Below are 22,438 nucleotides of genomic sequence, written 5' to 3'. Positions count from 1 at the left end.
CTTGGCTGCAGGCATGAATGTGTGTTCACTGAACACTTTCCAGAGGCTTCCTTCAGCTATAAATTCTCAGGCTGTTGCAGCTGTCTGAGGATGTCTCCTGGTTAGTCATTTTTGTCCCAGTGTTTGATTTTTTTTTTTTTTCCTAGACCTTTATGAATTCAGTTAATCCTTTATCCCAACATGATCTGGGAAATCACCAATTGTTCACTCCTGAACTTCTTCTCAAGAGACATTTTACCACTTGTTATTAAATGCATCAATACAGAAGGCTCTTGGTATTAAATGCATAGAGACAGTGCATCAAGCTTTCTTAGGTCTGCAGGATCTGTGTGGCCAACTTGAATTCAGTTACATTTTTAAAATTAAGGTAGATTTCTGTAAGTTTATATATGTGCATGGCAGCAGAGTCACTACTTCATTTTACTGCTGTGTTACAGAAGAGGTATTGCTGGTTTTACTATCACTGTATTTTCAACTGGTGTAAAGAAACATAAAGACCTGAAGCAATAGATAAGATTTAGCTTTATTCTCTCAATTTTTTATTACCCACAATGGTGAGATATGGTCAGCAGATAAACTTCCTGAATATTTTTAGATCCTAATTGTGTTTTTACCCAAGTGTCCAGATCTCAAAGAACTTTGAAGTCAGATAAATAGCTAGGTTCTAACATCAAAATAGATATATATCGATATATGAATTTTGAAAATGTAGCTTAGATAAATGCAGCCTAGATACTTAATAAAAGAAAGCCAGCCTTCCAAATTTTTAATATAACTTGATAACAAAACTTAATAATGTACAAATTATTGTTCTTGGAAGAATGAGGGAGGTGGATGTGTTTTTGATGAAAAAGGTGTAACCAAACTGAGTTATTTACAAACTGAAGTTAGAAACATTAAAAATTAAACTGATTAAGAGGGACATTTTTTTTCTTCAGTAAAGATGATTATAAATAATTCAGAAATTTCTACACCAGTGTGGAACACCCTTCATGCCATAAAATGCTTATTTTTTTAAACTATGTGCACTTTAGCTCATATGGAAACCATTTGATTCAGACATTGCAGGGTAGCATTCTTTGACTCACTACATATGCAACCACACAGAAATTATTTTTCCATTGTATTGACAATTCTGATACTAAAAATAAATTTAAAAATTATTGAAATTTGCTTTATGAAATTTAGAAATACGAGAAAATAAAACATTTATTTCTCAAGTATTTAATTGCTTTGTCTCAGTAGTGTTGACATGCTGTTTTGTACTGAGTTAAAAAAACACCCAAACAAACCCTCAAAATGATCCATAGAAAAATCCAATTTTGTCTTAATTTTTTAACATTGTTAAGGTAAGAAATCCAACCACTAAGTAATTTCATACTTTAAAATATTTTCAAACAAGTGTAAAATATTTCATTTTTAATGAAACTGCCTTTCTAAAATTAGGCCTTTGAAAAATATTCTGATTACCTTTGAGTGGAGAGGAAGATGGTGACAGTTGTCCCTTAGGCTTGAAAAATCTTTTCTCTTTTAGTCTAATTTATGAACTGAGTTCCTTATATATGTTGCTAGGTCTGTAAGGTAATAGTGACTTAAAAAGAAACTTCAGCTTGTTCCTGCATGGCTGAAGTCATCATGGCTCCTGATGAAAATTTCCATGAAAGTAGACAAAGCCTCTTGGGCACTTGAATAATGTTAGCAAGGGTTTAGCTTCAGTGTAGGTTATGTAGAAAATTTGTGCAGTAAACCCCATTTTATCCCTGTGCATCTCCATTTTGTTGTAGGAGACTGTGAATCTATATCATACTTTATTTCTTGGCATTAGATTTACCTACAGGATTCCCTGTCAGAAATTATCCCCTCTTGCTTTTCCTCACAATTTTGTTTCATGTTGAGAAAACCACAGAATTATTTTTTTGCAGTTTCAGAAAAAGAATTAGATGACAGTTATTTTTTAAGGCTATTTTATTTGAATTTCCAAGTTGAGGCTTTTTTTTTTTTAATATCACACTCAAGCTCAAACATCACCAGTCAAACTCAGACTTCAGTAAAATGAAGTCATTCTTCATATGCAAACCATTTTGATAGTTCAAATTACAAGAAAATAAATATTGAATTAATAGAGATAACCTAATCAAAATAGCACATATCTAATTTTAAGAATAATTTCCTCATATTGAACTTTAGGGCTACAGAAATACAAGAAGAAAGATAAAAATGGATTTTGCTACGTATCTTCTTGAAGATAGGTAAAAGCAGAAGGGATTTATTTTTTTTTTTTTTTAATACAAGAGAACTGGGATAATTTTATGACCACAAAGAAGAAGAATGTCTTCACAAAGCAGACCATGAAGTTTCAGGAGGAGAACATTAATCACAGCTGCTATTTTTCTTCAAAGGCATAATTAAAAGTTGGGTTCCCCTGCCTGTGTGCAGAATTTCAGTTCAAAGAGGTGACTAAATGCAATCCCTGAACACCATTATAGATTAAGAAGCATGCAGAGGAGGAGTAGGATAGCAGCCTACTATTAAAATCAGACAACCCAGGACAACTTAACTGAAAACAGTCTTTTATACCACCAGTAAAATATTTAAAATAAACAAGGTGGGAAATGGAATAAAAACTGATAAAGAGGTCTGTAGGGAGCAAAATATCCTAAAAGAAGAAAGAATATATTTATTTAGAAAGAAATATTTTAACAAAATTCAGTCCTTCTTGTTCTGGACTTTTTTTCCCTGCCTAAACATATTTACATGAAATTCTGTCAGGTCCTGTGTCATCTTCATGATCTTTATGAAGTGTTGTGGATTGTGACTTGGTACCTATACTGAGAAGGAAACTGATGTATTTTATGCCTGAACCTTCTATAGAATTTCTTTGAATTGACCATTAGCATCTCAACCACCCAAAATATTGCATCCACATCTTTTCAGCTAGTCAGGCCCATTAAAATGCAGAATTTGAGAGAAATGGAACAAAGAATTAGGGCCATATTTAAGAAAATCTACTTTTATAGGAAAATACTTTTGGTAACCACATGTCAGGCTTTGAGTTCATGCTATTATTTTTATATAAATCAGAACTGATGTTGTTTTAAAAGTGACATTTGAAAATACTTTAGCATTTATGAAATTCCTTTTCATAATATAGGTACACCAGGAAAGTGTTTTTTTCTTTAGGAAAGAAAAAATCCCAAAGTACAGAGGGTCTTCTTTCCTCATTAAGAATGCACCTGACATGTAGCCAGAAAACAGAAAATCAGAGTGTATTTATTTTTTCATATTATGCCTCTGCGAGTTCTAAATCTGCAAGTAGCAAGAACAGTGCTTCCCCAGAGGGAAATATTTATATCCACTGTGATGATAAAAAGACATAGCTATAAAAGCACTGCTACAGCTGACCAGTAAATGTAAGTGGAGGCCTATTTCAATTGCATTTTTTGGGAGTTTGACTGGGCATCCCATATCATTTATGAAGTAATTATCCAGGGAGTCACTGTGGAGGGGAAACATCCTCTCTCACAACCTTCTAGGATTCATTCTTTTCAGAATTTTTTTTCTGAGTGGCTGCATGATTTTTGCCCATTCATAGACATCTCCACTAGAGATTTTTCTTCTAGCCTTTCACTTTCAAGACTGTAAAAGCTGGCTTTCATTCACACAAATAGCATTAAAAATCAAAGGACAAAAATGTGTTGTTTGTAAATTGTTCTGTTTTCTTTTCAAATCTGAAAAAGTAAAATCTGTAGGTCTGGAAATGGTGGGAATATTCTTTGCAGTTATTTTCCATCAGATGCTGTAGTGCTACATTTGGAACTGTTTCTTCTAGGAGAAAAAAAATCCCTGAAAAAGACAGAAAGAAAATGTTTTACTTTTCAGAATGGAAGTGCAAAATAGCAGATCTATCCTGTTTCATGTCACCTCAGAAGCTGATAACTGAAGCCAGTAGCCAGTGGTTCTCATGTAGTGGCACTGTTGGATTATTCTCTCTTCTTTTTCTATTTTGAATTAGCATCTGCTTTGACCACAGTGTAAGGGTCTGTGTGAGCACATGTGCTTGTGAAATATGCATGGCTGTATGCCTGTGAGTTACACGTAGAAATGTGAAAAACAGGTTCTAAAGGAATGGGCCAGTTGTATTTATTAGAATGTCCTGTGTTCATTCATTGTCTTGTGTATTGCTTTGTCTTTTTTTTTTTTTTTTTTTTTTGCTAATAAATGTAAGACCTAACAATAAACCCTTTGATAAAAAGCCTTTTCTGAAACACTATAATTTAAAAAAAGAGAGACTTTGATCTTTTAACAGCTGTTAATTTTGGGTAGAAAAGCTCATAATTGTGCCTGAGATGTTAGTGAAAAAGCATCACCAACCTGCTTGTGCAATAAAAAAATCTTTGTCATAAACATTAAGGGATTTTGGGGAGATGCCGTTTTACTTAAGTGAAGGAAATAAGACATCAATATATGGCTTTAAAATGCAGAATGTTTATGTCTGTTCAAACATTGTAACAAAATCTCTCATCCTCCATTATATTTAAGTGTACTGGATATTAAGTGCCACTTTTGTCAATTCAGAGTAAATTCCTGTTTATATTACTTATTTTAAAAAATTATTTTCTTTCTGTTACCTTACATCAAGAAGTACTGCCACTGTTGGCTGAAGAATTCTACCTGTGCAGAAGTAAGTCAGTGAATTTTTTCCTGAGGTATTTGGGGATCTGGAGAAATGAAAAGCCCCAAGAGTTGGGTTTGTTTCTGTAGTGCAGATAGTTAGTGACTGCAACAAAAGAGGTGCACTGGAATGGGATTTTAATTAACCAGATTTGGACATGAATAGCAGGCAAGATGCCATGGCATTGGCTTTGGTGGAAGCACAGAGCATGCAGAATGCTCAGGCTCTCACTCGTTAAGCTAAGGTACCCTGAAGCCTGCACAGTGAGAGTATAATTTCTTGGAGAAGTTAAATAAAGGTAGCTCTAAGCAAAAAGCATGGCTGCATTCAGACCTCCCAGCAACAGCACTTGGCATTAAAGAAACACTTAATTTTGAATTATTGCTTCAGAAATTTTATCTTCAACTTATATAATTATATCTTCCTAGGTGTTGCTCCCTGTTGACATACTCTAGAAAATTATTCTTAAGGGAATGTAGGGACACACAAGAGGATGGCAGGTTGATTTTAGTTTAAATAATAATTGCTAGAAGTGACTGATTATCAGTGCCAGTAAAAATCCCATGCAGAACAGTTACTTACCTTATTTTTCTATTCTGATTTCTTACCAAGTTCAAGAAATAATGAACTTTCTGCTTAAAAATAATGGCTTGATGGATTCACTAAGTGTCATAACAATTCTGATTTTCATCAACAGAACTAGAGTTTGGAGCATCTTAGAGTTTTTAGTATCTTCAATAATCTTCATGTTATATTATATGAGCTCTTGGCAATTGGAACACTCTTTCAATATAACTGGGTCTAGATTTTCAAGGCTTTTGATATAACAGGTGGAAGGACTGGAAGAGGAGGAGAAATGCACTTGTGTGCTTTTCCTTTTGTTCTTCTGTGTCATGTCATATTGTCAGAAGTGTGCAGATTTCTGTCAGACACAAGCTCTGTCTGCCTGCAGCAGCACCCTGTGGGTCTCACAGGAATTCCTTGCTGAGGCTTTTTCTGAGTCTCTGACATCTGTTCCCCTACTAGGAGTAGGAACTTTTCTTCCTTCACATATTTCTGTAATGTTTTTTTTTAAATTTTGTTGGCCTAATGACCAGTGACCTATAACTCATAATAAAAAAGGACGTGTACTTGAAGGCAGCTGAGAAATCCCTGCCAGGTAGGACTGGATCCCAGATATGGCCTGGCTATTTGTCTTGAGCTTTTCCAAGAACAATGTGATTTGTGATGAAGCTCTTATGAAATAATCAACTTGCAGTGCTGTGTACTGAGTCAGGTGAGGTACACCTTATGCTAACAAATAGATTGTCCAAGTGCATAGCTTGATCTCATCCCTATTACCATGGTGAAGCTATTTATATTTATGTGGGGAAATAGTTTAGAGGGTAAAAGGGATCTGAGTAGTATGATTGAGGTCTCAGCAGTGATCACTTGAACTGAAGACTGTCTCCAACTTTCTTGATACAAAACCAGAGACCATTCTTACAAATCCTACTCAGCTGATCATGATGTAGTGCTGAATCCTAGCTGGGGTGGGAGAAAATTCAGCCTTTGTATTTCCACTGAGCTTCACCATTCCATCTTTTTTTCAGGAAATTTGTTTGTACAAATTTTCTGCCAAATCTACTTGCTATTTTCCAAATACACTTTCAATATCTTCTGATACACAAGTTCATATAGTCAAATATTTAATTATTTACAACCAGCTTGGCATCTTGTGACTTCAAACCCCACACAGGCAAAAATCAGTATATCCATTTTCTTTTCCATTTCTCTCATTGCTGTGAGATCACCAAAAAAGTGTTATTATTCCACTGTACTGACAATATCTTCAGAGATCTCACTTTGTTGTTTGTTTGGTTGGTTGGTTTGGTTATGTTTGTTAGTTTAGTGATAAGCTGTGTTCCCACAAGCTGTGTTTTACAGAGTACCTGTAAGCAAAGCAAGCCTAGCCTGGAGCAATTTTTTAAGGTGCGATTTATATCTCAACATAGATAAAAATGTGTTGTTGTAGACCAGGTGAGATTACGTCTCTGTTTGTAAAAGCAGATGAATTTCCAGCTGTAACTATGGTGTGGAGTGGCTGGACTGAGCCCGTTATAAATATAAATAAAGGCAGCTCTTGCCATGAGCCTGATTTCCAGCTCCCACATATGCTCTCCTTCCCTTTATCATCCCCTTGCCCCACGTGCTGGGTATGGCACTTCATAGCTGCTGGACAGAAGACAAATGGATACTTGTCATCATGGACACAAGGTACTTCATACTGACTGTTTTATTCCTCCAATCAAGCTCTATGCTGACTGGGGATAACCTTGGTTTTACAGATCTGAAAACAGGTGAAAGAGGCTTAGCAGAATTCGGTGGTAAGACTTTATTTTCCTTCCAGTAGCAATGAACTACTTTCCATCAGTGCCCTCTTAATGTCATTGAAATGTGTCATAGATGCAAACTCATAAGTTCACCTCCTTGTCATGCATGAATTAGGGAGTGGGTACCATAGCAGTGGGTACAATTACTGATGTCTGTTTGTAGTAGCTACCTGAAATGGGTCTGTCTGGCTGATTCCCTTCTTTACCCCAATAACTTTTAGTGCAGTGCTCTCTGAAGCCTCATCATAGGTCCTTTAAATTGATTTGGCTTAAGCATATAGTTTTCTTTTCAGTAAGAGGAAAGTTAGCTCTCATTTCCTTATACAAATGTTAGATTTATCATCATTTAGCCAAGGGAAATTTAGACCAATGTGTTTTTTTCTTTTTTTAAGTACCTCCCCAGACATTGAAGGATCTTAGAAACCAGCAACAGAGACAAGCAGTCATCACGCCAGATCAGTCAGAAATGCTGACAGTGTGAAACACAATTTGTTCTTATAATTCAGAGCCATAAATTCTCTTGAGGTCTTGGATGTCTGAACCATCTGCCCTTTGGCACCTCTGCAGCAAATGGTAAATCCATTGGTATCACGTATGAGACATCTGTTCTCAAGCCCTATTTATTCTTGATTTGGGGAAATCTCTCTTTTGTTTACACTTGATGAGATTAATCCTAACTACTGGCCTTAAACTTGTCCTTTTACTACCTCTGCAACCTATTTTTGAGGAATAATTATTCGTTGTTTAGTTTGCTGGTTCATAGGCATTCTTTTCCTAGGCACTTATCTCTCTTTGTGTCTGGGCACTTAGCCCAGGCTGTAGATTTCAAAGGCAGCAGGGTGCCAAGAGGTTAGACACTGTAATGTTGTAAATACCTTTGTGGATCCAGAAATTCATCATTAGCTGAAAATTGATATCCTGTTATTTGTTTGAGCAACAGTTGTATATATGCAGTGTATAGGCAAGGATGTATACAAAGTGTTTTGTGAGTTGGAGATAGCCTACACAATTGATTATAAATATAGCAACAAGGCTGAAGTGCATTTTATTTTGTTCCTGGTAGTACTTAACACATTCTTCAATGCAGAGATGCCGAGATACACAGTACAGTCATGACTGAACTTGCTGCTGCAATGATGGAATGATGTTTCTTCTACACTATTTTCACTGAAAATAGCCTTTTTAGATACTGCTGTTCTTCATTGCTTGATATCCATTTCACACAAATTGTAGATGGATGTATGTAGTTTATTATATATATGCATTTTGTAATATTTGCATTTGATTTTTATGTGGGTAGAATGATTTTTTTTCCTTAAGGGCCATTGCATGAGTAGAAGTCGTTGAAAAATGCACTTACAAAATGTATGAGGTAACAAATTATTCCTTTATATCATTTTTAGGATCTGTTTTACCTTTTGTATTGAATGACTTTGGGGACAGCTGAGAGCTTGTAATTTTTTTTGAGCATTTCATTTTTTAACATTGAATTGCCGATTGTTAAATTTACAGGATATCTGCTAAATATTTCTCTTACATTTCAGCCCTGAAGAAATTAAAGGACTTTAAAGTGTCTGTCAATATAGCTTAATACCAGCTTAAATAATTGGTTAAAGCTTTTCACAGTAAAGTGTCCATCTTTTCATTACCAGGTTCAAAAATACCTGGTAAATATAAGGGTCACTTGCTATAAAGATTTGTTTGTTGTTACTGGCAAATTAGTTGTCCATCATGGGGAGACAAGATATTTGTAAAAAAATTGAAGAAATTTGTTGCCATAAAAAGGTTCTATATTCCATTTTATAGCAGGGAAGAGTAAATTATTTATATTATATTGCACTATTATGCACTATTTATGGATGGTAAAGACCTATATGCAAACAATGTTTTTTAGAAATGGCAGATATTTTGACTTGAAAATATTTCTTTCATGTAAAGCAGAGAATTCAGGGTAAGCCTGCTCTATAGAAAGAACTTCTCAATCAAATAATAATACAACATCCCAAGTAATTCATGCATAACTGAAAAAGGTTATATGCTTGCCTGTGACAAAAACTGGGTGATGTAATTTGAAAGTTGTTGTTTTTACACTGGCATTTGATAACTCCATGCTTAATTTATGCCATGTCTAAACTTGATTCAAATTTAGGATATGCCTGTTCAGAGAGCTATTGAAGTCAATGAGATTCAGCAAAGGCAGCACAAAATGCAATAAGGAATTCCCAGCATTTTCTAAATATTACATGGAATAGAATAGAATAGAATAGAATAGAATAGAATAGAATAGAATAGAATAGAATAGAATAGAATAGAATAGAATAGAATAGAATAGAATAGAATAGAATAGAATAGAATAGAATAGAATAGAATAGAATAGAATAGAATAGAATAATAGAATAGAATAGAATAGAATAGAATAGAATAGAATAGAATAGAATAGAATAGAATATTTCAGTTGGAAGGGACCTGTGATGATATGTAGTCCAGCTGCCTGACCAAATCAAGGCTGACCAAAAAGGTAAAGCAGATCATAAACTACATTGTCTTAGCACCTCTTAATCACTGACAAATGACTTTTGAACCATTTCTACTAATTTTTTGAATAAAATAAAGTGCTTTCAGACATACCTTTATTTTATTTCTTTTGCTTAAAGATTAAATACATTAAGCTTAAGAAAACTTACACAAAGGACCTTGGTAACATCTTCATGTAGATCTACTTGCCAAGGTTCACCTTTCTGGACCCTTATTTTTGTTCAAATCCTATCACTGAAGGTGTGCATGAATCTAATTTGTTAGTACTTTGGAAAAACAGAATTCTAACATTTTGATAGGAGAGACAAATGATAGGAGATGGAGGAGAAAGTTGGAAAACCTCCCAATACACAGCACAGCTATTTAACTGTGACTTTAGTTGACTAGCTGCATTTAATGTAAAAAAATTTACGTATCTCAAATGATATAATACATCAGAAGATAAATACCAGCGTTTATTAAAAATATAATACCTCTTTTAAAACTCATTAAAAATAGAACATCTCTTTTAAAATACATTTTATTCACACTGAAAACAATCTTCACTGTAGAACTATTTAGATGTAGGGATGCAAAATGTTCAATTTGCTTGAGTTTGTCTACTAAGTTGTCACTTTTGGTCAGAGCTAAGTATTTTTTAATTTTCTTAATTTTCTTTTTTTTTTATTAGTGATTAGATTCCCTACAATAGGTTCTTGTGGTTGAAATAACAACATTCAAGAACAAACATTGGTGAGCGTTAGATGTAGCAATGAGAATCCAGCAATAGTTCTTAGAGAAAAAGTAATTAAAATAATCAAATCAGCAAACAATCAGGAAGATCACCTATGGTATTGGAAACTGGTAGCAATATGAACTCAGTGACTCATGAAACAGGCTCAAGGAATTTTTCTTTTGCATTCTCAAACACAAGTAACAGTGTTGTAATTGGAGAATAGAGATGGCCTGAACTGGTACTAGAAATCACTAAGACTGTAGAAATCAGCCCCTTTTACTTGGCAGGTAAAATATAAAGATTTCAATCAGGACCCTCTGTCAGGAAGAAATATAAATATAATGTCTGAGTTTGTGTTAATTTCCTGATTAGTAATTTAGAATATTCAATGTCAGCTTCTTAAATAATTAAGACAACTCTTTTGCGAATGTCATAATAACAATTACAAGTGATCAGCATGTATTCTCTGCTACATACTCTCTGCTGATAAAGCAGAGGTGTGTGACAGTACCTGATACTGAAGAGCCACATGATAAGCAGAAGGTAACTAAACCTGTGGATCCATGGTTCAGTGCACTTCTGTGGCCAGGCTGGGTTCTCAGTTGCCATAGATTAGGTCTGCAGAATTAATCCTGAGTGTGGTGCCTGACAACAGGCCTTAGAATGTTGTTTAAAAATGTACTTAAAGTATAAAGTAACAGGTAATTGCATTATACTCTTTAATGCAGCATTAAATGTGTAAGCCTGTACAAAACACATAGATAATGTTACTTTTGGCTGTGCTGTTGTATCTCAGATTAGCAGCTTGCTTTCTCTGCTTGCCTGGTTCGCTAAGAATTATTTGAAGTGTGGATGTTTACTGTGCTAAAATTCTTTTTTTATGTTTTTAATTTTTCCTAGGAGGTGTTTGCATTGCTCAGTCACTCAAAATCCCTCGGGAACCAAGACCAGGAGAATTTGAAAAGATCATTAAACGCCTGTTGGAAACTCCAAATGCTCGAGCAGTGATCATGTTTGCGAATGAAGATGATATTAGGTGCCTGTTTCCTAATTTTGTGTTTTGAAAATGTTCTTTTTCACAAAGACACTTACCTGGTTGGTAGTGGAAAACAGACTGACATACAAGTTTCAGATTCAATCCTATGTAAAAATTATTGGAAATTGGACGATAAGAAATTGAGTCATAATTATAGAGAGTGCTGGTCCTTTATTCTGTGTAGTTCCAGACTTCTCCTAGCTCCTAGGAGTGCAGTGCCAATAGATAGTTATTTGGTGACTGAAAAGGAAGAAACCAATAAGAATACTAGAAAAATATGGTTAAAGATTAAACAAATTAAGTTGCATGTTACTGTATCCTGAGTTTATTACAGCTGTTGTTGAAAATGCCTTTGACTGTGAAAACTTTTGATTAATTAGTTATGGTAAGCTTATGCATAATAAAAATAAATGCTGAGTTTCTCAAGGTTTTTTTAAATGGAATTTGTTTAATTGGTCATTTGTTGTTTGTTTGCAGGAGAGTACTGGAAGCTGCCAAAAAAGCTAACCAGTCTGGGCATTTCCTCTGGATTGGCTCAGACAGCTGGGGGTCAAAAATTTCACCAGTGCAGCAGCAGGAGGAGATTGCAGAAGGAGCAGTAACCATTCTACCCAAAAGAACATCCATAGATGGTGAGGACATGTGGCACAAACTTTTCATTTTCTGTCAAAGCTCAAGTACTTTATGTCTCTTTACAAATAATTTGAAAATTATGTAGTCCTTGATCAGGGAATTCAGGAAAAGCTTTCCAACCAAGTTACATGAGTTGGCCTAATCCAACAATAATTGAATGTATCTGTTGAAATGAGGAGATGCTGAATGTACAATTAAGCAATCCTGTAATTGGCTTATAATGATGCCACTTGGAGTTGAGAGTTTCTTAACCATAGCCTGGTTGGTCTTTGGGACAAATAAGGAGAATATTGGATGAATTATAATGAATCAGATTGTTCTCTGAGGAGGAGATTGATCTATGCCCTGATTTTCACTCCTAAATTTACTTTAGGAAGCTACTGTATTAAGAAAGATTCTTTCTTGGTAGATGAAGTGAAAGTTGGTTTGCAATACCTTATTCCTGTGAGGGTACTGGATATAGTAACATCTCTTAGAGTCTGGGTGAGTGTGCTAAACTGGTAATTGATTAGGAAAAATGAACACTATGATGTTACATAGATAATTTAACCACAGGGACATACTTTTAAAGAATCTAATCCAGATGGGATGTGTTAATCATGATTTCATTATGACAGCTGGATTGAAGGGGTAAAGGCTGGTGATCATCAGGTTTAAATAGGATTTTTTAGTTTTTCAATTGGTGTTATTACCTATATAAATAGAAGCAGAATTATAGCTGTCCTGGATGTCCTTTTGTTCAAAAAAGAGGTGCCCCATGATTTTATGTGGCCTTGCAGTGAAGTCTAATCCTTAGATGCTACTATGCTTATGAAATAGTTTTTGCCTAAAGCTTTTTTCTTGTTCTGTGTTTATAAAAAATCTGATATTGTGTTTAAATTACTATTTTTATACCATATCATATTTTAATGCTACTTTCACTTCTCTTCAATGTAGGATTTGATAGATATTTTCGGAGCAGAACACTTGCTAACAATCGAAGAAATGTCTGGTTTGCAGAATTTTGGGAGGAGAATTTTGGATGCAAGTTAGGATCACATGGAAAAAGAAATAGCAATATCAAGAAATGCACAGGTAACTGTGAAAGTAAAACATTATATGTAAATTGTTTATAGGAATGCAGGAAACGAGCTGCTTTCTTTTCATCACTTTTCTGTCTCCCTTCAGTTCTCCAATGCATATTGCTGACTTGTAAGAAAAGTGTGACATTTTTTCTTAAACCTGAAGAAATAATTCATGGACAATGTATGAGAAATTTAGTAGTTAATTTGCACAAATACAGTGATGGTACAGATTTTATTAAAGACCAGTGGCAGTGGTTCAATTCCATTTATGTTTTCAATGACCTCCTCTCTCACCCCATCTGTAGTTGTCAATATGATTTTTTTTAGCAAGTATGTGCATCATGATAATTTTCATATTTTTAACCCTGAAGTATATACAGTGAAAATTAAATTTCTGTTTAAACTATTGAGGTCTTGATGATAGGTCAAATCTTGAACTCCTTATTTAGTTTACAAACTGTGTTTGAGGATGAAGGAAAAAGCAAATCAATATGTTCTTATTACTTCTCCCCATGTGTAAGAGAAGGATCCTATATCATATTATAAAACTGAAAGCCTCTATAAAGTTTGAGCAAAAACTTGAAGTAATTGTCACTATTTTTTGCAAACCTGCTTGCTCAGGCATCATACCCAGATGCAATTGTCATGACACCTAATACAGCTGACACGTCAGCAGCTGACTGTTTTTTTCTCCATGTGATGTTGTTTTCTTGCCGTTATTTGAAAAGTTTATTACAAGAGTGTTACTTTCTTCGGCTACTGCAGATAGCTTGTGTTACCTTTTGTGTAGACACTTTTACCTAATGTCAGGGCTCCTTGTGTCACTTCCTTAATTACTGCCACCACTCCCAGCATTGCTGGTTGTGACCACCATCTCTGTGAGCAGTGCCAGCAGCAGTACACAATTTTGCTGCACTACATACATAAATTGTCAGTGATGTGCCTTGATTTTCCTGGTAGTGTCTTTTTTCACCAAATAATATTTTCCCCATGGAACATGAACTTTCTTTTTCACTTGCTGTCCCAAGATTTCTGGCTGCTTGGTGACACTTTCATGTAGCCTTTGTTACAAGGCTTTCTGCACACCAGCACTCCACTTCTCCTGGGCTTGTCAGACAGAAGCACTGTGAACTCTCCAAGAACATGCATTCCTGCACTTTCTGTACCATCAGATTTATTGTATGTGTATTGTGCCATCAATTCAAACACTTAGTGCACTTTGTTTCACAAGTCACAGATACAACTCACACAGAGCTATCAGAGCCATGCATTCACTCTGTCATTTCAGCAATACCTTGTCTTCTGCCTTTCACCACATATTTCAAAAAAATGGGTAATATTCAGTTCCTCACCAAGCTAAATGATAGTTCATTACTCTAATCCTTTACTCCTTGCCCTTGATTCATGTAGCTGTAAATCACAGCTGGATATTTACCCACGTCTGGAAAGGGATTATTTTCCTATTACTATTTTAAGTGGAAAATAGATGGGTTTTTTTTAAGGTGGAATGACTGGTGTATGTGTTGTAGTTTGGGAAGCTCTAAATGTTACTACAGATGGTTGTATGACTTATCTCAGCCTCATCACATTTGTCAAATTGAATTACCAAGTGAAAAGTAGTGTATGAAATACATAGGCTCTATCTTGATCCAAAATATTTTCTAATTTGAAACTGTTATCTGTATATTTTATGAAAAAAAACCAAAAAAACCTCGATGGTATGTTCTCTGAACCTGAAAATAGAAAGAAAACATATTTTCTGTGCCCAGAAAGTTAACATGGTACCAAGTGATAGGACAAAGACATGGGAGATCTCATATGACAGTTGCACATGCGTTTTAACCAGCAGGGGAAAAAACAATGAATTCTTCTGCAAAGTACCTATGAGTGATAGGATTCTTGAGCAAAACCACTTAAAAATGGCTTGCCAAATAGAAGTCACCATTTGAACAAAGCAGATCTGAGAGAAACTGACAATTCATCATGATCTCTATGCTTATATAATTCAAAGGGTTGGGTAACAAAAGTACTCAAAATATGTTCATTTTAAGTAAACTGAATCAAGAGGAGGTGGTGGTGGTGGTAGTGAGTTCAAAATAAACCTCCTGTGATTTAAGGAAAATGATAGCTGGAGAATGGGGAATTTGGCACTATTTAGACTGATAGAATTGCAAATGGTATCTTGACACACCTCAGTTAATTTGTCAGGGCTTCTTGTACACAAAAGAGAGTCAGCAATGAAATCCTGTCTGTTTCTTCATACCACTGCCCTCAAAACAGCTGAGTCTATACTATGATCTTCTATGTCTGCTAAAAATTAATGAATATCCAACCCATAAATTTATCTTTTCCTTGAGAGGCCAAAGTCTGCTCTGAAACAATGGTAGTAAATTAAAAAAAACAAATAAATCCTCAAATTTCAATAAGAATATAAGAGCTCTTACATTTAGTTGTTTATAACTTAATATTGAAAACCTTGAACCTTGGCCTATCCCCACTGGCATATTTCCTTGCAATGGGTTTTCTCAGATATTTTTTTGTGTAGTTTCTCAGTCCTGATTTTCAGCTCAGTTCTTAAAAAGCATGTGCAGGTGGCCAGGCACAGGATCAGGTTGCCCAGGGAGGTTGTGGAGTCTCCCTGCCTGGAGGTTTCAAGAGCTGCATGGAACCTGTGCTGCCTGCTCTGGGATGGCCCTGCCTGGGCAGATGACCCACTGGGGTCCCTTCCAGCCTGAGCCATTCTGTGATTCTGTCCCTCTCTATTCCCATCTCTAGTTCAGAACTTGAAGGCTGAATGTAAAAACACCATTTATTCTAATTATCCTGTATTTTGATCTGCGCACTGCAGAAAATGAGATTCTCTTTGTGTTTTGCCCACGAGTCCAATTTGTAATTCATGTCACTGTTTGTATAAAATGTGCTTGGATGTGACTTTGGAATATAGTTTAGAGGTGATCATGGTGGTACAGGTGGACAGTTGGTCTAGATGATCCTGAAGGTCTCTTCCAGCCTTGATGATTCTATGATTCTGTGGTGTTGTGATGTCAGTAGGCAGTAGTACACTGAAAGAAATCCAAAAGCTCAAGATACAGCCACAATCCAAAAATCTCTCTCTCCAATGATATTAAAAGGCAAATTGATAGGTATAAAGTTCTCTCAGACATGAGATGTATTTTATTATGCCTTCCTGTTTATCTTACCTAGAAGGTACTTGTATCTTTTTGTTATACAGCATTTGTAATTCCCAACAAGAAAACTGATATCCCTGTTCTCCATTTAGTCAAGTTTTTTGTAGCTTTAAATTTTTGCTAGCTGCAGTGAGGATGTTACTGACCTAATCCAATTTCAAGCATTTCTTTTTCCCATGAAGATACTAAAAATGGTTAATAGTGAAAAACTGTTCTCTCTTTTCTTTTCTATGTAAAATCAACAGTGTTTTAAGCACTGGAAGTCTGAAAGGAATTTATCTTCCTTTAAGGTTAAGAATTACACAAGGACATAAACCTTCTTACCTTCTTCTGTTCTTGTACATTACTGATTATTACAGACTAGTGTTATAAAAATGTGAACAGTTTATTTGAATTTTAAAATCCTGTTTGTTTGTGGTTGCTGTTGCTTCTTATTCCTAAAAGAATTTGTGCTCTGGAGATACATAAAGTAATGAGTTTCTTTTGAATTTGCCTGTTTGTTTCTTTTTTGATTTTTGCCATTTTACAGAAAGCAGTGATTTACCTAAACTTTTAAAAAGCAATTTTTTTGCCACTATTGATTTGAAGCTAGCTCTGTGGGTTTTTGAATATGAATCTAGATTGAGCAAATCCTCAATATTAGAATAGTTCATTGAAAAATATTAGTTTCTTGTTCTGACTTTTCTGGAATTAAAAAAGTTATCAAATTGGGCAACTAACTTAATAAGCATGAAACAATAATTCAGTGACTACCCTTAAGCAATTTTACTTCAAGATTCTTCAAGAGGAAAGGCTTGCATGTGGTTACAGGAGATGGCAGAGACTCTGTGCCTCTTGCTCTACTTTAAATTTAATATCTTCATATGGAATTCTTCCACATCCTCAGCTTCCCAGTTGACTCTGCCAGTGGGCCAGTTTTTGGGAGTGGGTAGTTGAAGATTTTGCATGACTTAGAAGTACAGTGGACTGACCAGACCTGTCTTAGCTCTGACTCTTGGTTGTTGAGCTATTACTTGCCAGTCCCATCTTAACGTAGATTTCTAGATCTTGCCTTTCTTAAGAAGACTACAAAAGAATGATTACAAATATTTGAAAATCTAACAAAGATATTGCAGAATACTCTTAATAATTGCATTGAATAGAGACAACACTCAACATCACTCCAGAAAAGCGGAACAGTGATAGTAAACAAAAGCAGCATTAATGAAGAAGTGTAGAGATAAGGGTAAGAATTAAATGAAATCTACTTAGATTTGCTTCCATTAACCTCACAGACTGCTAATGTTTGATTTCAAGCTAATAAAAATTTCTGAAGTCCTTGTTTTGTATTTGTATATATATGTTTGTGTGTGCTTATACAAATAGATATGTGTTTGTGTTTGCATGATTCAGCAGATAGAAATGCAACATGAAGTTGCTTATTGTATCATGCTTTAATGGAAAAAAACATAGCCTCAGCTTCAAATCTGACAAAAGAAATCACAATTCCATTGAGATTTGTTCTGGATTTTGCCTGTAGAATCCCTTGAAGGCATCCATTATGATCTTTGAACAGCAAAATGGGGTCCTTTAATAAAACATCAATGTAATGTGGTGCTTTCAAAACCTCAACAAAAATGTTAATTATAAATTTTCTTCATGTACATCTCCACAGAAGTCTCCCCCCTGTTTTGTATGGTTAGAATTCTAACTACTCTGAAAACCTAATCAGCCTTTAACTGCTATAATGTCTGACTGTGCTGCTAAAAATAAAGATGGAAGAGTTTCCAAAAGTATAGAGACCTGTGTCAATTAGCCTAATTTCAGTTTGCTCTGTCAAAATGAGCTGTTTGTCTCACTGAAAAAAATCATGGTGCGGTATGATAAAAACCATGCATATCTAGGAACTTTGCAGAGATATTATTTGTTTTCTTAACTAATCTCTTTGAAATTACAGTTGCCCCTAAAAATATTAATAGAAAGAAGTAAAAATACTCATGTGTGTATGCAGTCATGTTCTGAAAACTTTATAGGATATATTGAAAACCAGAATGTGAATCTTTTAGAGGCACACTGACTTGCTATTTTGTTTGACTAATGGTTCCATTACCATCAGTTCACTCCTAAAGTAGTTTAATTTCTTGATGAGACATACAGAAAATTAAGAAAACCAGCACAGATGCAGTTGAGATACATGAATTTAGCACAGTTCTCAAGAGGCACTGAGGCTCAGGAGGGACTATATTTTAGAGTTCACAGAAATAGCTATTGCTCTCCCTCTTTGTGCTTTGTGTGGGGATGTTTAGGCATAAGAGTTAGAAAGGGCAATTCTTATTCTTTCTATTCTTTTGTTGTTGCTTGACATTTTCTTGGTTCCCTTTTGAAATGTATCTTCTGTACAAACACAAAATAATTTTTGACATTTTATTTCTAATTCTGAAATGTCTATTGCTGTTTTGTGTGAGTACAGTAATCTCACATAAAAATCAGGAAGTTGGATTTACAGTATAAGCAGGAGCCAAGCTGATTGTTGAATCTTTGCTGCCAATCACATCCATTGGACACAAAAGACTGAGGGAATATGGAGTGACTTGCAAAAGAAACTGTTGATACAAAAGTTCCCACAAAACAGTATTTTCTCAGTTAGTACTTGATTTGCAGAATATAAGCAATTAAAAAATGAGAAAAAGGGCAAAGCAAATGGTAAAACAAAAGAAATTATTTATCTTTCTATTGTGATCTCTTTAATGATTAATTATGTTTGATATTAAAATATATTTCAGCTTATTTTGATCTTAGATACCACTGATACCAGAAATAAAATATATTTTCTAATAATTATATTAATTTTATAATATAATTAGCTATGGTAAACAAAGTTATTTGATAATTTCATCAAGTAGCAGTGGAAATACCTAGGATTGCTTTTATATCATGAACATTTTCAATGCATTTAGTAATTATTCACCTGTGAAATGTCCCTGATTTATAAGTGATTGCTGCTCTTTTGTGGAAGAGAGTTCAGACTGGTCACCTATAAACAGATGTAGATGCTTTTAAATCTACCAAGTAGAATTTTATTGCAGAAATAATCCCTGCAAAATCAATGGGTCATACACAATGAACTTTAGTATAATTCAGTGCTGGAAAGGAGGTCAGAATTTGGCTTTCAATGGTCAAGTGTAGCCATTAAATGTACCAATTATAGTTCAGTATTTCCAGAATATTATTTGTATCAAATATTTGAGTTGGCTGTTTTTGTGTGAAGGGCTCTTATGAAAGGTCAGGTAGAAGTACAGGTGTGCTTCTACCTTCCTTAATTTGGGTTAAAATCAGGATAGAGGGGAAAAAAGGTGTATTTCTTATATTGGTTTAACTGCATGAGTGGGCATAATGATTTGGACTCTGGACTAATGCATATTTAGGGCTTGCTGGCTTGCACTTGGAAGGAGCTCATGAGAAAGGATTTACTTAATTCTCCAACTTCTGGCAGGCCACCTCCATATGTCACAGTAAACTGCTTAGACTGATATGACTTAGCCTGTGAGGATGCCCATCTCTCTTTACAGATTGCAGATAGTCCTAGATGACTAAATTGGATCAGGTGTCCCACTTTTGGGTTGCTCAGAACAACTGAAATGGCTCCCATTCCATGGTTGCACTGATCATCACTTTCTCAACAAAGCAAATCATCCCAGTTCCTGTAAGATCCTGGTGATAATGCTAATACTTGTTTATAGTAATTATGACTCTATAATTAGAGAGATAATTTAGCATTCTTACAGGTACTTACACATAGAAGCAGAAGGATAGTCAATGCATGACAGCCCTCTGTGCACAGATAAACAGACAATATTCCTCAGACCTGAATATGTGACCATTTCCTTGTTGACTATACCACAGATTTCAAGGATGAACTTACATGGACATAAGTCTGCGTCCTGTGGACTTATGCAAAAATATTTTAAAAGACTTGTTGAAAAATATGTACGTTTTTGTTTCATATTTAGGTTTTGCTTAAAAATTAAATATTTAATTATTCTGGCTGAAACCCTTTAATGCTGTGAAAAGATGATACCAGGAGACTGAGAAATTAAGGGTTTTAAATCTTTGAAAAATCTACATGACATATGTGATGTGTCACTCAGACAAATACAGACAACTGGTGTTGTGATCTTGCATACCCTGTGGAAAATAAATTACTTTCAGTTTATTAAAGCAATACCATGGAATGAGATGTGCTTCCTTTAGTAGTATTTTTGGCCACATCAGTAGACAATGGCTGTTTAATGCTCTAAGGTTTTTCTACTCTGACTTCAGCCTTTATTGAAGTTTTGGCAGCCAAGAATGGTCTTGATTTTTTCTTTGTTAAAATGTAAAACAGTGAAAGGGAAAGTCTGTGCACTACATTCATTCCATCTGACCCAACAAAATTAGAAGATCCAAGTGCCTTCAAAGCTCTGCAGGTATGGGGCAGGTGGTGTGCTGAGGTCATGCTCTTCAGGGTTCCCTTCCTTCCAATCTGTTATTTACTTTTCCATGTGCTTGAATACAATATATTTGGGGCAGAGATTGAATTTTAGAGATTTTGTTGTTGAACAGTCTTTCCTGTTCTATTTTTTCTAACAAAGAAGAAAAGAAGAAAAAGGGACATTTGCACATCACAAAACTGTTTGTAGGAGTCCACTGGAATTTAAGTGCCACATAAGCTTTGTTTGGCTTACAAAATACAGGTGCTTTTTCACTCTTAGTGCTACATTCTGACTATTGGTAGACTTTTTCCTGAGCCATACTCTAAAAAGAACAGTTCTTCAAAGACTCTCAGGTAGGATAACAATTACTCTCAATCTTGAAATGAGCAAATAATTTCCAGCATCAAAAGCACTTCAAGGTAACTTTTTAAATTGACTGTGGCTTTTGAAACTACAGCAAACAAGAAAGAAATTAATTTGATTTCTTTTAAATTTCGAAAAATTGACCAGGTCTCTAAAAGAAGCATTCTAAGTGCTGACTTGAAGAGTGACAGAATAATTTCTGCAGTTCATAGAACTGCTGTGAAGAATATATTAGAATCACAGAATCCTTAAAGTTGGACAATACCACCACCACCATTAAGTCCAACCTTTGGCCAAACATCACCGTGTCCAGTTGTTTCAATTTCAGAAATGATCTTTTATATTGCATATAAAATCTGAATTTTTTAAGGTCACTTTCCTTTTTACTTGAAATGTTTTTACCCATTCCTATGTGAAATAATCTTACATGTAATTAAATATGATAAAATAAAGGAAACAGAGTTTGAAACACCAGACCAAAGATTTTGCAACTTTATTTTGTAGTGATAAAATACATAGGATGTGTAGTGGCCAGATCTTCAATGCTGTACATGAATTTTACTTTATTGACAGGAAGAATTATGAGATTTGAGAGGATATGGCCCCCCAAATGAGAGTAATAACTTGATTTTTTTGTGGAAGGCAGTAATCAAAGGCTGAGTAGGATAAGAAAAACTTTAAAGGAATGATCAGAAGGAAAGCTACATTGCTTTTCACTTCAGAAGACAAGAGTTTGCTCTTATGAGTAGGGTGAAAATAAGCAGAGCTTTGTAGTCAAGTCAAACAGAACCTGGAAATAGAGACAAGAAGTTTGAACATCCTATGAAAAGGGGAACCAACCAAGAATTTGATCTCAACAATACTATATTCTGAAATTTTCTAGTATCAGTGAAAGCAAATTGTTTATGAGAGTGGACTACAGTACATATTACTCTTTTGGTCTGCTGTTATGTGGTTCTGTTTTCCACAGTGTATGTATATATATAGATATTTATATATATATATATATATATTTCATTTATCATTAATCTCTCTTCTGAAAAAAAGAATTAAACCAATTAAAACTTCTTGTAAACTTGTTGGCAAGCACTGGTATATGTGGCAGAACTGTTCCCTTCTTCTTCCTTCCTAGTCCTAGGTGAAGGAAAGCATTTAAAATGACTTCTGTTATACATTAAAAACCTATTTTGGAAAGTGGGAAAAAATGTAATTAAGGTCAAAACCTTTATTCTCAATTTATTATTCAGGAAATCCTCTTGAGAAGTAGGACTGCAAAGAAGATCAATCTTCTATTTTAGAAAGGATTTTGGCATTTGGAATTGAAATTAAACCAGTCCACTTTACAATTCAAAGAAAAAAAGAATTGAACCTTATTCCATCGAATGAAAATACTATAGGATGTTAGCTAA

The 22,438-nt window shown here is 34.8% G+C and overlaps 1 protein-coding gene across 4 annotated transcripts in view; it reads left to right on the top strand.

Moving 5' to 3' along the window:
• The window catches only part of GRM8 (glutamate metabotropic receptor 8), a 309,552-nt gene that overhangs the window by 131,092 nt on the left and 156,022 nt on the right, over positions 1–22,438 (top strand). For all 4 annotated transcript variants that reach the window (XM_079304728.1, XM_079304730.1, XM_079304731.1 and 1 more), the window contains 3 exons: positions 11,195–11,330; positions 11,808–11,962; positions 12,900–13,037. In XM_079304728.1, coding sequence (XP_079160854.1) covers positions 11,195–11,330; positions 11,808–11,962; positions 12,900–13,037 — 429 coding nt within the window. The remainder of the gene's footprint in view (positions 1–11,194; positions 11,331–11,807; positions 11,963–12,899; positions 13,038–22,438) is intronic.

This window comes from Erithacus rubecula, assembly GCF_903797595.1.
Source record: "Erithacus rubecula genome assembly, chromosome: 4".
Classification (NCBI taxonomy): domain Eukaryota; kingdom Metazoa; phylum Chordata; class Aves; order Passeriformes; family Muscicapidae; genus Erithacus; species Erithacus rubecula.
Note: the sequence above shows the minus strand (reverse complement) of the source record. Positions and strands in the feature narration are given on the sequence as shown.